This window comes from Carassius carassius, chromosome 32, assembly GCF_963082965.1.
Source record: "Carassius carassius chromosome 32, fCarCar2.1, whole genome shotgun sequence".
Taxonomy (NCBI): domain Eukaryota; kingdom Metazoa; phylum Chordata; class Actinopteri; order Cypriniformes; family Cyprinidae; genus Carassius; species Carassius carassius.
Genome location: NC_081786.1, coordinates 799,958 through 815,446, shown reverse-complemented (window position 1 = coordinate 815,446; position 15,489 = coordinate 799,958). Strand labels below are relative to the sequence as shown.

General features: G+C 35.1%; 1 protein-coding gene across 2 annotated transcripts in view; it reads left to right on the top strand.

Moving 5' to 3' along the window:
* Positions 1-248: 248 nt before the first annotated feature.
* Positions 249-15,489, top strand: part of LOC132112334 (bcl-2-modifying factor-like) — a 70,082-nt gene continuing 54,841 nt past the window's right edge. For both annotated transcript variants that reach the window (XM_059519774.1, XM_059519773.1), the window contains exons 1-3: positions 249-404; positions 3,961-4,136; positions 6,412-6,575. In XM_059519774.1, coding sequence (XP_059375757.1) covers positions 3,977-4,136; positions 6,412-6,575 — 324 coding nt within the window. In that variant the 5' untranslated portion in view covers positions 249-404; positions 3,961-3,976. The remainder of the gene's footprint in view (positions 405-3,960; positions 4,137-6,411; positions 6,576-15,489) is intronic.

The following is a 15,489-nucleotide window of genomic DNA, read 5'->3' as shown; positions in this document are numbered from 1 at the left end:
ATTATCAGGGACTATACAAATTATTTATTTACTTCTTACTTTTATTCATCTAAAATTGCTTTTGTATTGATATTTTGGCAACGTTGTGTGTAAAACAATTATGTCATTATAACCTCTTCGTTAAAATGCGCCTGTCTCTTTTAGTGTGTGTGTGTGTGTGTGTGTGGGTGTGTGTGACGTGTGTGTTTGTGTGTGTGTGAAGAGAGAGCGAGAGAGAGAAAGAGAGTGACGTCAGTGCGGGGGGCGGGGCCTCACCGTTGGAAAACGAGAGCGCGCTCGACGCAGACAGAATGAAGTGCGCAGAAGTGGGACGCGCAGCGAGCGAGTAGCTGCTCATCCTGCTCTTCACGCGATTGCTTTTACTTAAACGTTTCTACTGAGCTGGAACAGAGACAAAGACAAAGGTAAGACGCGTTTACTCACCATGTAGTTCGTCAAAAGCTGACACGGCGAGGGAAACACCTTGGTTTTTGTTGTGCAATTGTTAGCCCGAGTAAATGCGGTTTTGTGTTTTGTTGTTGAATCTGTTTATGCAGACACTCGTGTTTATCGAGAATACTTACTGTGAGTTATCATATAAAGTGTATATTATATAAACAAAGATACATTTAGCTATACAAAAAAAATCAGTGAAGCTGTTGTTGTGCAAACCGGTACTTTGGCGGTGTTTCAAATCCTAGTGAGCTGCCTTCATAGACAGCATCGTGTTTAGCTCACTAAAGTCTGGGAGCTTCTTACTTTAAACACACAGCCTTCGTGGAACAAACTGCTGCTGTCTAGTGAGACACACACTGGGTTTTGAGACACAGCCCTGTGATTCTCACATCTCAGATCTGATTTTTATTAATAATGACAGTCTAAAGTGCTGCAGACAAGTGTCATAAGTACTTTACTATGCCTGTCAGTGTGTTTTATTGGTATTCCATGTCTAATGTCTGACTAACAGACTTTATGATAAGATAACAGTTTCACGATGACATAATGGTGCTGTTGAACTACTGTAATGTCATTAAGATATGGAGAAGTTTAATAACTAGAGAGCAGTAAATGTGGAGAACTGAGTGTCTAAACACTGGTTATAGTCTCTTTTTTATTATTGAAGTTTAGTTCGTTTTCATCATGATGTTATGCATTTATTGAATCAGGACAGTTTATAGCCGAGCTGTGCTGGATAGTGTGGGCGTGTTTTTAGTGTGTGTGTGTGTGTTTCCTCACTGGGTCAGTAGTGCTACAGAAGCTTTCTGGGAGATGTCTGTCTCTGACTAATAAATCACTCCACCACTGCTGCTGTTACACGACTTGAAGTCGAAGTTTACTGGCAAAGGTTGATTGCTCTTATGAAAATATGTCTTAAATGCACCATACAGTACAGTCAAGTACACTACCGAGAAAGCACAGATTGCAAAACAATAGTAGCGTCCAACTGGTTAATCCTGCATTGAAGACACTCAATACCTAAAAGTGCTATAATGGTATTTTGTTACTATTTTCCATATATTACATTTTTTTGTGACTATGTATTAATTTATTCATGCATGCATTTATTGTTACTTTTATGCATGCATTTATTGTTACTTTTATGCATGCATTTATTGTTACTTTTATGCATGCATTTATTGTTACTTTTATGCTTGCATTTATACATGCTTTATTTAAGCTTTTATGCACGCATGTATTTGTTTTATGCATGCATTTATCATTTCTTGCATGCTATTGGATAATTGCTATTTTATACCTTGGCGTTTACATTATTAAAAATTAGAAAGCATTTTTAAGTTTTATAAATAGCTTTTTATCAAGTCCAGAAGTGCACTGTGATTGTATTAGTGGCTGTAGATGTGTAGATGTTGAGAGTCTCTTGTGGGTTAGTTTTGGTAACGCTGTTGTTGTTTTTTTTGAAGAGGTCAGATGGAGTTGGGTTAGTAGGGCTGTGGTGATTCTGCACATGAATGGATTGTCGTCCGTGTGTGTGTGTGTGTGTGTGTGCGCAGCGGTAGAGGGAGCTGTGTGTTGCTTTGCTTTTTGCTGTGTCATTTTTACACTCATTGAGGAAATCAGATGCCATAGTTTGTGGTGAGTGACACGTGTTTCTGAACTTTTACACACACATGCGACACAGGACGTTCACACGCACCTCTGAGCGCCACACTTCTGATGGATGAGATACTGTATGGCCTGAGAAAATGCTACATGAAGGCTTTATTGGAAGCTTTTTTTGAAGGTTTACAGGGAGAGTTTGCACTAAGGTGACCTGGGTTGGTAGAAATAAATAGGAAATATATTTGCATAAACTTTGAAGCCTCTTTTTAGGCCCATTTCTCTATGTGCATTTATAATTTTAAAATGATAACTGAAGCAGAGTTATCAAAGTTGGCTTTGCTGATTTGGGGTGAAATGGGGTAGATTTTTCGACAGTGTCCGTGAGATTCGTCCATCTGTATGTTGTTAAAGTGAACAGAATATGGATGAACACGATGGTGTTTGAGCACCAGTGAGGTGAAACATAAGTGTTTATAATAATACAGTGATCTGCGGCTTCGTGTATTTTCAGTATCCCACCCTAATGTGGCTTTAACACTGAATAAACACTCATTATGAGCTCCTGACTCTCAGAACTGAGCCCAGAGCTTCACCACACAACATGGAAAGTGTAGGCGAGACGCTTTCTGTCTCTGCCTCGCCAAACCTCGTCCAGGTTAAATATAGCAAACCAGTCGTCTAACCGCAGCCGAGCGCGTGGTTTCATCGCTGCTATTTATATAAATCAGTTCAGCCAGTGACCACGAGAGACACTGATCTTGATTCTAATTATCCTGCTGTTAACGGGCCATAAACGAGAGGCTGGTTGGGCCGAAACACCCCGTTATTACTCTGTGATGTCGTTTGTGAGAGTACTTGTCTTCACACATCTTTAGTGGTTGACTGAAATGGGTTTTGAGGCTCTTAACGACGGTTTTATTTCAGATTGTACGTTGGACATCGAGTGTTGACATACTAGAGTCCTACAGTTTATTTATATCAAGTACATAATAATCTGTGTTTAATGTCTTACAGGTTTTAACATAAACAAAAAAAGAGTAGATTATCAACTTGGTGAAAAGGTTGACCGTTTTTTTTTTTTTTGCATTAACAATAAAGCCTATTTTAGGAACATTTTATTTATACATTTATTCCATATATATATATATATATATATATATATATATATATATTATTTATTTATTTATTTATTTATTTATTTATTTTTTTATTAAAGTATGATATACAAGTATACAATTAAAGTATGATTTCCCCTGAAAATAATGCAAAAACGAATCCCACGAATCCAGGAATTCAAAAATTAAATAAGCATAAATTAATAAAGTTTATGAAAATTTTTATTAAAACCTAAATAATGTATAAATGCATTTTTAAATTATTAAAATTAATATTCATACGTGTGATATATTTAATGTATTAATGAATATAATATAAAATGTAAATAATTTCAAATAAAAAATGTAAATGTATACTATTTAATTTCTTTTCAATTGTAATTATCAATTTATTTATCATTTACATAATTTATTGTTACATTGTTTTATATTTAAAATTTACTGTAAATTTTTTATACTTGCAAATTAACATTTTAAATTGTATTTATGTATAAAAATATACATTTTTTAATATGAATTATATAATTTTTTATCATTTTCATCTGTAATTATTTACATTTTATGTTACTTTATATATATATATATATATATATATATATACATTTTTTTTTTTTAAATATTAATATTTATTTATATTTTTTAATCATAATTACACATTTATAAATGTAAATTTGTGCGTATTTATGTATAAAAGTTTTTTATGTATTTAATATATATAGGTCGATTGGTCACTCGTACAGTTCGTAGAGTCCGTGTTGTTGTTGTTGTTGTTTGTGTGACGTGTTTGCTCTGCTCTTGTGTCCAGGTGAGGAGCTCGGCTGATGGATGAGGATGAGGATGATCTGCACAGGAAGGGTCTTCATCACTGGCCTTCCTCTCACGTCCAGATAAAGCCGAGCGAGACCGCAGGGAGACCCCCTGCATCACCCAGCGTAATGCTGCCGTGCCCAGTGCATGTGGAGCACAGACGCTTTCTCTACGGTAAGCCACGTGTGTGTGTGTGTGTGTGTGTGTGTGTGTGTTCCTGACCTCAGCGGCTCCAGGACCTGTGTGTGTAACCAGTCACTTTGCAATGCAAACCACACCTGCGTTCACATGCTCTCACACACTGCATCTCTTGTTTGATCAGATGTCGATCAGAATCAGTGCTGTATGACGCTTGCAACACCAATATATATATATTATTTATATATATTTATTATATATTATTTATTCTGAAAAAAAAAAAATGCGAAAGTGCAATATTGAAATAAATAATATTGACAATTTTTTTTAAATTAATAAATAATACTTTTAATATTTTGATATACTTTGTTTAATAAAATATATACAAAAATAATCTTAATTTTTGTGTGTATATATATATATATATATATATATATATATATATATATATATATAGTTGAAATCACACTGACTTTTGAAAAAAAAAATCAAAGGTGAAAGTGCAGTATTAAACAATTTTTTATACTTTTAATATTTTTATAAACTTTGTTTAATAAAATATAAAAAGTCTTGATTTTATATATATATATATAAATTGAAATCACACTGACTTAAAAAAAATCTAATGTGCAATATCTTTGTATATTAAAATGTTTATAAATAAATATGTATTAATTATATATAAATTGTCACATTGTAATTTATCAATCTCAGAACGTCGATTTAAAGCATAAAAAAGTGTATGGTATATACACAGAACTGTCACTTATCAAACTCAGACGTCATTCATGCAAAACAATGTATTTTTATAGAAAATGGGTGTGGTGTATTTATTTATTTTTTGCATGTGTCGAATCTTCAGAAAGCGCTTTGTTAAAGTTCCCAGACGCTGCAGCTTCCTGTTTGACTTCTGTGCACATCGACGTCACGACTTCATGACTCATGGCTCTCAGACCGCAGAGGCCTTTTCTCTCTCCCCTGGTTATTTTTACACGTCTCTGGTTCTCTAGCACTTGTGCCGAATCATAGCGAACGTCTTTGAGGAAGGTTGAAAGGTACACGATGAAAACACAGCCAAGCTTGAGCGTCTGCTTTCTTTGAATGCACAGCTTTATATGAGCCGAACGGACTGATCTTTTCATCAGGGAAGTGTTCAGTCCTTAACACTCACTTGTGTGCAGTTATGAGTTCATTATCAGCACTGATGTAGCGTGAATCTGCTGTTTGATGTTGAGATGCTGTTTCTGGAGTCTGTTCAGAGTCAGTCATTGGCTTCCTGAAGAGTCAAACACTGCCAGCGATGCACCAGAGTGCATTTTACCGAAAACTAAATAAAGATATTTAATAATCAAGTATACAATCCAATTTATTTAATGAACAACACTGAAAAAACAATGCAAAAAAGTGCAATTTAGGATTAAAAAATATATATTTTGCAGACTAAAATTAAATGTACGGTTTAAAAAATAAAATGCATTGTTTTTTTTGTTGCTACATTTATTTTTACAAATTACTAAAGTCATTTTTTTTTTACATGACTTTTTTAAATACAATTTTTTATTTTTTTTTTTATATGAAAGGTAAATTGTGTCACACAGACAAATACAAAACAGCACCTCACATGACACTAAAATAATGCAATAAACTTTCATTTAACAACATTAAAATCTTTATGTACATAAATGATAAGAAAATTGTCAATTTCAATAAAAAAATGTGAGCTGTCACACACAGAATTCTAGGAATGTCATGTATAGGGAATGGGAATTTTATACAGAAAAATAACACACACAGACACACACACACACACACACACATATATATATATATATATATATATAAATATATAACTTTTTTTTACGGTATTTTACTGTAAAAGTATGTGGAATGTCCCTTTAGAGCTATTACAGGTTTGCACCATATAATAGTAAGTTAATATACTGTTAATCATTTAACAGTAACATTTTTACAGTATTTTACTATTAAAAATTTTTTTTTTTTTTTTTTTTAACCATAATGCAAACATTCAAATTGCACATACATCTTGAATTTTAAGAATCAGTATCGGCCCTCCCCAAAACCATTTTAGCCAAAACCAAAAATGATTCTTTTTTTATTTATTTATTTTTCTGCTGTTTAATGTTTTGAAGGTAATTGTGCCTCTTTCATAACATGAATCTTGTTTGAGCGACTCAGGACGTTTTAATGTCTGCGGCTCTGTTTGGTTGAGAAACGAGACGTTTGGTGTTTGTTCAGTGAATGAACCAGAGTTAGTGCCTTATATCCTGTGTGATGCTGTTTCTCTGAACAGGTAACGCAGGCCTGCTGCTGCTAGCGTCGCTCGGCCGCTCTCGGCCCCCAGACGTGGTTCTCCAGCAGAACCTGCGCGTGATGGACCCGGCGGAGAGCGTGGAGACCCTCATCGGGCAGAAGCTCCAGCTGATCGGAGATCAGTTCTATCAGGAGCACATGATGGTGAGCTCACACCTGTGAACGTGTTTCTGTGCTTCAGCGCTCCTTTACACAGACGTGTTTTCCGTGTGTGGTGTTTGTTTCCTGACTCTGGTCGAGTTGTTTGACCCCCAAAGACACCGGAGCAACCCCTCGCTCTCACTTCCTGTTTACTGCACTCTTGTCCTCCTCCTGTGTGTGTGTGTGTCAGTCTATTGTACTATCACTGAGATGTTATCACGCAAGAATGTGTTATTCTTATTTACAACCCGAATTCCGGAAAAGTTGGGACGTTTTTTAAATTTTAATAAAATGAAAACTAAAGGAATTTCAAATCACATGAGCCAATATTTTATTCACAATAGAACATAGATAACATAGCAAATGTTTAAACTGAGAAATTTTACACTTTTATCCACTTAATTAGCTCATTTAAAATTTAATGCCTGCTACAGGTCTCAAAAAAGTTGGCACGGGGGCAACAAATGGCTAAAAAAGCAAGCAGTTTTGAAAAGATTCAGCTGGGAGAACATCTAGTGATTAATTAAGTTAATTGATATCAGGTCTGTAACATGATTAGCTATAAAAGCTTTGTCTTAGAGAAGCAGAGTCTCTCAGAAGTAAAGATGGGCAGAGGCTCTCCAATCTGTGAAAGACTGCGTAAAAAAATTGTGGAAAACTTTAAAAACAATGTTCCTCAACGTCAAATTGCAAAGGCTTTGCAAATCTCATCATCTACAGTGCATAACATCATCAAAAGATTCAGAGAAACTGGAGAAATGTCTGTGAGTAAGGGACAAGGCCGGAGACCTTTATTGGATGCCCGTGGTCTTCGGGCTCTCAGACGACACTGCATCACTCATCGGCATGATTGTGTCAATGACATTACTAAATGGGCCCAGGAATACTTCCAGAAACCACTGTCGGTAAACACAATCCGCCGTGCCATCAGCAGATGCCAACTAAAGCTCTATCATGCAAAAAGGAAGCCATATGTGAACATGGTCCAGAAGCGCCGTCGTGTCCTCTGGGCCAAGGCTCATTTAAAAGGGACTATTTCAAAGTGGAATAGTGTTTTATGGTCAGACGAGTCCAAATTTGACATTCTTGTTGGAAATCACGGACGCCGTGTCCTCCGGGCTAAAGAGGAGGAAGACCTTCCAGCATGTTATCAGCGTTCAGTTCAAAAGCCAGCATCTCTGATGGTATGGGGGTGCATAAGTGCATACGGTATGGGCAGCTTGCATGTTTTGGAAGGCTCTGTGAATGCTGAAAGGTATATAAAGGTTTTAGAGCAACATATGCTTCCCTCCAAACAACGTCTATTTCAGGGAAGGCCTTGTTTATTTCAGCAGGACAATGCAAAACCACATACTGCAGCTATAACAACAGCATGGCTTCGTCGTAGAAGAGTCCGGGTGCTAACCTGGCCTGCCTGCAGTCCAGATCTTTCCCCTATAGAGAACATTTGGCGCATCATTAAACGAAAAATACGTCAAAGACGACCACGAACTCTTCAGCAGCTGGAAATCTATATAAGGCAAGAATGGGACCAAATTCCAACAGCAAAACTCCAGCAACTCATAGCCTCAATGCCCAGACATCTTCAAACTGTTTTGAAAAGAAAAGGAGATGCTACACCATGGTAAACATGCCCCGTCCCAACTATTTTGAGACCTGTAGCAGAAATCATAATTGAAATGAGCTCATTTTGTGCATAAAATTGTAAACTTTTTCAGTTTAAACATTTGCTATGTTATCTATGTTCTATTGTGAATAAAATATTGGCTCATGTGATTTGAAAGTCTTTTAGTTTTCATTTTATTAAAATTTAAAAAACGTCCCAACTTTTCCAGAATTCGGGTTGTAGATTTTATTTATTATATGATAAAATGTTGTATCATTTGTTAAATAATTTAAAAATATTTAACAGATTTATGTTTATGCTATAAAAATATTAGACCGAAACGAATAGAATAGAAAATAATTCATTTGTAATTGGCAAAAAAAATGTATTTATTTTTTTATTGGCTTTTATCTTTATATTTTTTGTCGCTTGTCTTATTTATATGAGTGTAAGTATTTTTAATAATTTTACCATTTCATATTTAATTTAGTTAATTAATAATACCGGTTTGGGTCAGTGTTAGTTTCAAATTATTTATATAATATTATATTTAATTTTGGCTTATATATATATATTAGGGCTTGCGTAGACAAGTCAAGTAGTCGACTACTTTGACCACTAGTCGGCGCTGTCGGAAACAATCGACTAGTCGAGCATGCATTAACCATAATGCGTACAAAGAGTTTGCAAGTACTACGTGAATTTTAGGATTACAATATTGCATGTAGCGGTTACTTTCTATGACCTTATCTATGTTGCAAGTAAAATAAAAATATGTAATATAAAAATTAGGGGTCTGCCTGAAGCCAAATTTCTAATTCGGCATGGCACCCATAATGGCTTTAAAAATGAATAACAGACAAATATATTCAGAATAATTCTGCTTGAATACTCTGCTGAAGCTGACACAGTCTGGAGTTTGCTAGATAACAGGTGAGTCAGGGGATCAGCGCAATATTATACACAGACCTCTAAAGTCACGAGTGTGAAGTGAATGAATGTAAACTTTATGAGTGAAAAGAGTGCAAATCAAACACCGCATTGCTGTTGTCTCTCTGTGCATCTCTCAGAAATCAGAGCTTTGCAAGAATAATATCACCTATAATAATACATCATACACCTTCTATTATTTGTATATGTTTAAAAGGCAATGATTTAAACCTAAAACCAAACCAGTTCTAGCAGGCTAATAATCAGCTTCGATACAGATACATTGTCTACTTGTCCTACATGTTTGCATCTTTATCTTTCGCTAGTTTGCGCGGCACACGCACATTTGTTAAGTGAAGTTCACTTAACATTATAGACTCGCTTAAAGAGTTCTGCGTAATGAAAATGTGCGCATTGAATGGATTCAGTCGTGTTCAAATGATCACTAAACGTTTGTCATGACATCTCTCTGCTTGCATGATAAATGTTATTTTAGAAATTAATAATTATTTTAGTTTAACACGACATACTTGTTCAGTGATAACTATGAAAAAAAAAGATAACGGTCTTATCAACGCTGTATCCGAATGCAGATACGAAAAATGTTGTGATTGTTAAAGACACAAACACAGATACAAATACTGGCTGTTACATGAAAATTTAATATGTAATTTCATAATTATAAAGTTTTGACAATTTACATATGTAATTGTTGCATACGGCTATGAATTAATAAACATCTATTGATAAAAAAAAAAACTATTTAATGTCTTTTCATTTACAGTAGCATGAACCACAAGTAGTCGAGTAACTCAAGTATTTTTAAAATAAAAAATCGACTAGTAAAAAAAAAAAATATATATATATATATATAGTGTATATATATATATTAGGGGTGTGCACGGATAGTCGAACATTCGAATATTCGTTCTGTTCTAATTATTCGATAAATAAAAATGATATTCGAATTTCGCAAAAAAAATAAAAACACAATAAAACCTAATTTGGTCACTTTCTGTGATTCTCCACGGCATATTTGAAGATGTATGCAAGCAAAAAATAATTAATGAATGAGTAAGGGGCCATTCACATATCGCGCCTAAAAACGCGTGGAGAACGCTAGTCGCGCCGCTTTCTCCTACTTTCCAAAACGCTCGGGCAGAAGCGCTCCTTAGGCGTCTGCCGTTGCTAAGCAACAATGACGCACTCTCTCCATGAAGACGCGGAAATTTCAGCAAAGGATAAATGGATTTGCTGCACAAAAAATTGCTTTCAGCTACTAAATTTATTTCAAAATGGCAATCCATGTACAGCTATGCTCAGCTGTTCCTTCATCTTGGCTGAGCTTTCAACGTTGTTACGAGAAAGGATGAAGCTGATTGGTTAGTTCTTGTCACATGACCCGCAGTGCGCTTGCGGCTCTCTGAAAAGTTGAGATGTTTTTAACTCGATGCGGTGCAGACGCGCCTGGAAAAAACGGGGGCGTCGCACCCACTGATATATAGATCAGTGGTCGCACCGCGTCGCTTCCATTATGACATTGGAAATAACGAACATTGGAAATAACGAACATTGGAAATAACGAACTTGAGCGCGCAAAAGACGCGATAAGTGAACGGCCCCTAAGAACTGCTGTCTTCTACAGTTCTTCAAATATGCCGTGGAGAATCACAGAAAGTGACCGAATTCAAGAACATTGTTGCGGCATCTCTCAAGCAACGAATAAACACCGCTAACTTGGAGAATGCAGTGAAAACTTTTCTCGCGTCTGCCCTAGACCCTCGGCACAAACATCTCAGGATTCTCGATGAAAACATGAGAGAAGTAAGAAAAAAAAACTTTTTTGAACATTATCAGAGCATTTTCCTTGATGCGAGTGGTGCGTCACCAACGATGAAGAGGATGCAATGCACACTCGTCGGAAAAGGCTGAGCCAGTTCTTCAGCGATGATTACAGAGAGTCCAGCCGAGACGAGTGGGAACAGTTCTTGCTGGAGCCATGTATTTCACCAGATGAGGATCCCATTCAGTGGTGAAACCAAAACACGAAGCGCTTCACAAAACTGATTCGCTTAGCACCACGTTATTTGTAGGTCCCGCCAACGTCTGTGCGTCAGAGCGCGTTTTCTCCGCGGCCGCCCTTATTGTTAACAGACGGAGTAAAATACATTTTTAGCAATTTTCTTAAGTGCTTTTGTCATTTGTTTTTTCAATATTAATAGTAATGTTTAATTTCTTTTAATGTTTTTTTATTTTTTTCCAGTGAATATTTTTAGTGCATAAAGGCAGCATTTTAAATGTTTATTTAGTTTGAAACGTTTTTCATCTAATATGTTTTATATTTAAGCTCTATTTCAATTACCTTATATATATATATATATATATATATATATATATATATATAATTTTTTTTTTTTTTTTTTTTTTTTTTTTTTTTTAGTTAATGATAATAACCCTTGATTTTCATAACCGACTTGATTTTGTCCATGATGAACTGAATAGATGATGGAAGTGTCTCTGTATGAAGCTGGTTCACAAATAACAGGGTTTGATTTTGTTAAAAAGGGACATTATTTCATTGCTTTTGTCTTTGTGTACAGACCAACAGCATGTATTAAACCTAGTCTGTTGATGAGCTGCTAGAATCCAGAAGGTTAGTTAAACTGGAGATTATGTCTTTGTTTTCTTGCCTGTGCTTCGAACCTTGCATGGATCGGTTGTGTTGTGGTTAATGAGTTCTAGGAGATATTTGGTGCTGGTAAGTTTGTAGATTGAAATCAGATTAGATGTAGTGTTGAGGATGAAGACTGTCAGTGTCTTGTTTGTGATTCAGATGCATTGAGACGTCGAGTGAAGAGAAACTATCCTGCGCCATTTTAGACACATTCAGAGCATTCTTTTTTAGGCGCACTTTCACATTTGCATTTAGTTTAACTTGATTTACTAAAATACCTAAAACTAAAAATGAACAAATAAAAACTATTTAAAAAGCAATGAAAATTTCAAAAACGTAATTACAAACACCAATTCAAAAATAGTATTAAAAATATAATCACAAGATTTTATACTCAGCTAAAACTAAAACCATTAAAAACATAGTTGAAATAAGATAAATGTTAGCTGAAATTATATATATTTTTTACTTATTTCAGCTTGTTACCAAGACAACCTTTCTCAATTTCATTCAGTTGAACTTGATGTATTAAATAAAACTAAAATGGAAATAAAATATATATTGTAATTAATAAAACAGAAATTAATAAAAATTACTAAAGTTTCAAAAGATGTGTTAAAAAAAATGTGTTCTAAATATTATTAAAAATATAGTAGTGCCACAATATTATAGTAAACTAAAACATACGGTTTTAAATAAAAAATGAATAAAAATATAAACATTTTTATTTCAGCAAAACTTATCCAAAGCTAATGTAATTAAAAAACAAAAATATAATTAAATAGAAATTAATAAAAACTTAAAATATTATAGTACCACAATATTATAGTTAACTCAAACAAAAACATTTTAAATAAAAAATAAAATAAAATATAAATAAAAAATTCAGCAAATGTTATCCAAAGCAAATTTATTTAAAAAAACAAAAATAAAATTAGATAAAATTAATATAAACTTAAAATATTATTAAAAATAAAATGATATCACAATATTATAGTTAACTAGAACAAAAACTTAAAAAAAAATGTATATATATATTATAAATCAGCAAATCTTATCCAAAACAAATTTATTTAAAAGAAAATACAATATAAATAATTAAAAACCCATACAGACCCATAATGACTAAATGTAAAAAAAAAAAGAAAAAAAAAAGACAAAAACACACCAATATTAATAAAACTTTAATTTATCTAAAATATGAAACCAAATACTAATGAAAAGTATTAATATCTGAATGATGGTAAACAGCAGAGTTTACTCTGTGATTTGACAGTGTTTAGCGGTTCACGTCTCAATGCAGTGGTGTGTTGTGAAGCGCTAAGCTGTGTTTCCAGTGTTGATGTTGATCAGGAGACGCTCAAGTGCTTGCGATTGTGAGCAGGTAACACACCATTATCTCTTCTTTATTCTGTCTTTCTCCTTATCATGTTGTCTCTCTTCCTCCTTGATTTATTTCTTGTCTCGGTTGTGTAACTTCAGCTGGAGTTCAGACTCAGTCGGCGCAGCTGTAGACGAGCGTCTGGTTATTTTAGGATTTCATGTTGCTAATTATGTTATTTTCAGGCTGTAAAGCATCTTTATGTGTTGAATAAGGTACAAAACGACTCCGTTCCAAACCCTAGTGAGCCCGCTTGCGGTCTTAAGCAATGAAACCTCGTAAGCTGGTGATTTTTAACGTTCAAAACAGATGCAGTCTGTTCACAACAAGACTCACAATTGATTCCAGATTGATATAAACATTCTGCAAAGAAAAACACAAATACTGGGTTATATACTCAATTTTAGCAACTATATATATATTTTTTTCAGCATCATTTATTACAATGTGTGTGTATAAATACATACAAATAGTGCATTTGACCGCACTAATATACTAATATATATTAGTATTTTAGTATATTGGTGCTGTCAAATGATTAATCATGGTTAATCGCATCCAAAATAAAAGGTTTTGTTTACATTATATATGTTTGTGTACTGTGTATATTTATTATGTATATGTATATATAAATACATACACATACAGTATATATAAAAAGATATACATGTATATAGATAGGGTTGAGAACCAAGAGCCGGTTCTTATTCAAAACCTAAGTTTCGTTTCCGAATATGGTTCTGGTGCGACAGGTGACCAAGCGCTGTAAGCAGTGTTCTGACGATTCGGCATTTCCCATGAAGGATGTCACAAGCTACCTAATAAAATGCAACCCTGCCTCTTTAATTACTGTGCACATTGTGTCCAAAGATACGTGTGTTTCATCAGGAAGTGTGTAGAAGATGTAGTGCCGACAAAAACAATCCGCATCTACCCCAACCAAAAACCGTTGATTAAAAGGTGTTCCCCAGGGCTTTGTCCTCAGCCCGCTCCAGTTCTCCCTGAACACCACAACCGCAAAGCTCTGCAAAACTGCCTTCCACATTGTTGGAGGTGAGCTTCCCTCCCTCCAGGACATCTACCCCAGGAGGTGTATAAGGAAAGCCCAGAGGATCATCAGTGACTCCAGCCACCCGTCCCACAGACTGCTCATCTCTGCAGCATCCGATCCCGCACTAGCCGACTGAGGGATAGCTTTCCCCCTCATGCTGTCAGACTGATGAACAGACAGAACTAATACACCCTACAGCATACTCCCACAATATGGTATGCCACACACTGGACTTATACATACACACTGTATTTAATACAATAATCCACCTGTACCTCTGGATACCATCCAATGATCATCCATGACATTTTCTGTATCCAGTTCATGTATAACCGGTTGCACCTCAGCATAGTTTGTGTGTATATACACATCTAAATTATGTAGACTGTGTACATACTGTGTATGATGTGTAGTGCTAACTGTAAGCATATCTAATGTGTGTACTGACTATATGTATGTGTATATTGCACATTCTCATTTGTTGAAGTCTGTATGGTTATAAGTAAAGTGTTTCAGGAGAATTTCACTCCCCAAGACACGTGACAATAAAAGTGACTTTACTTGACTATATGTTTATAAACTAAAAATGCTGTTTCACTGAAGTCTTTATTTCAAGTTTTCAGCTCTTTTCGTCAGCACTCAGAGCTCAAACTGCTGTCATGTTTCGGGCCCCATAAATCGCTTAACTAAACGCTTATAAATCATACAGAATGAGTTTTTTTGAGAAGGTAAAAATGCACAAAGTTTGTACAGTATAAAAACCATTACACCTATGGGATGAACACACTTTACACAAAAACAAACGTGTGTGTGTGTGTGTGTGTGTGTGTTTACTGTATGTGTGTGTGTGTGTGTGAGAGAGACTCTGTGTGTGTGTGTGTGTGTGTGTGTGTGTGTGTGTGTGTGTGTGTGTGTGTGTGTGTGTGTGTCCTAACCAGCATTTCCTCCCTATTGTCACGAAGATGAAAACACGTCAGTGTCTCAGCGTCTCACGAAGGTGTGTGTTTATGCAGCGCTGCGCAGATATGCGTGTGTTTACCAGAAATGCTCCAGAGTAAAGGGGATGTGTTTTGATAAGACCGGTTTCCTGTGAGACGCTCGTCCGTCTCTCTCTCTCTCTCTCTCTCGCTCTCTCACAGAAACACAGCAGCGCCTCGAACAACAATCCTCCAGAGAGCCTCGGGAACATCACACGCTCTTTATTCTCAAACTACATCAGGTTTTTTTCAGTTTGGGTTAAATTATGCATGCTGGTGGATTAATCAGACTCAGTTC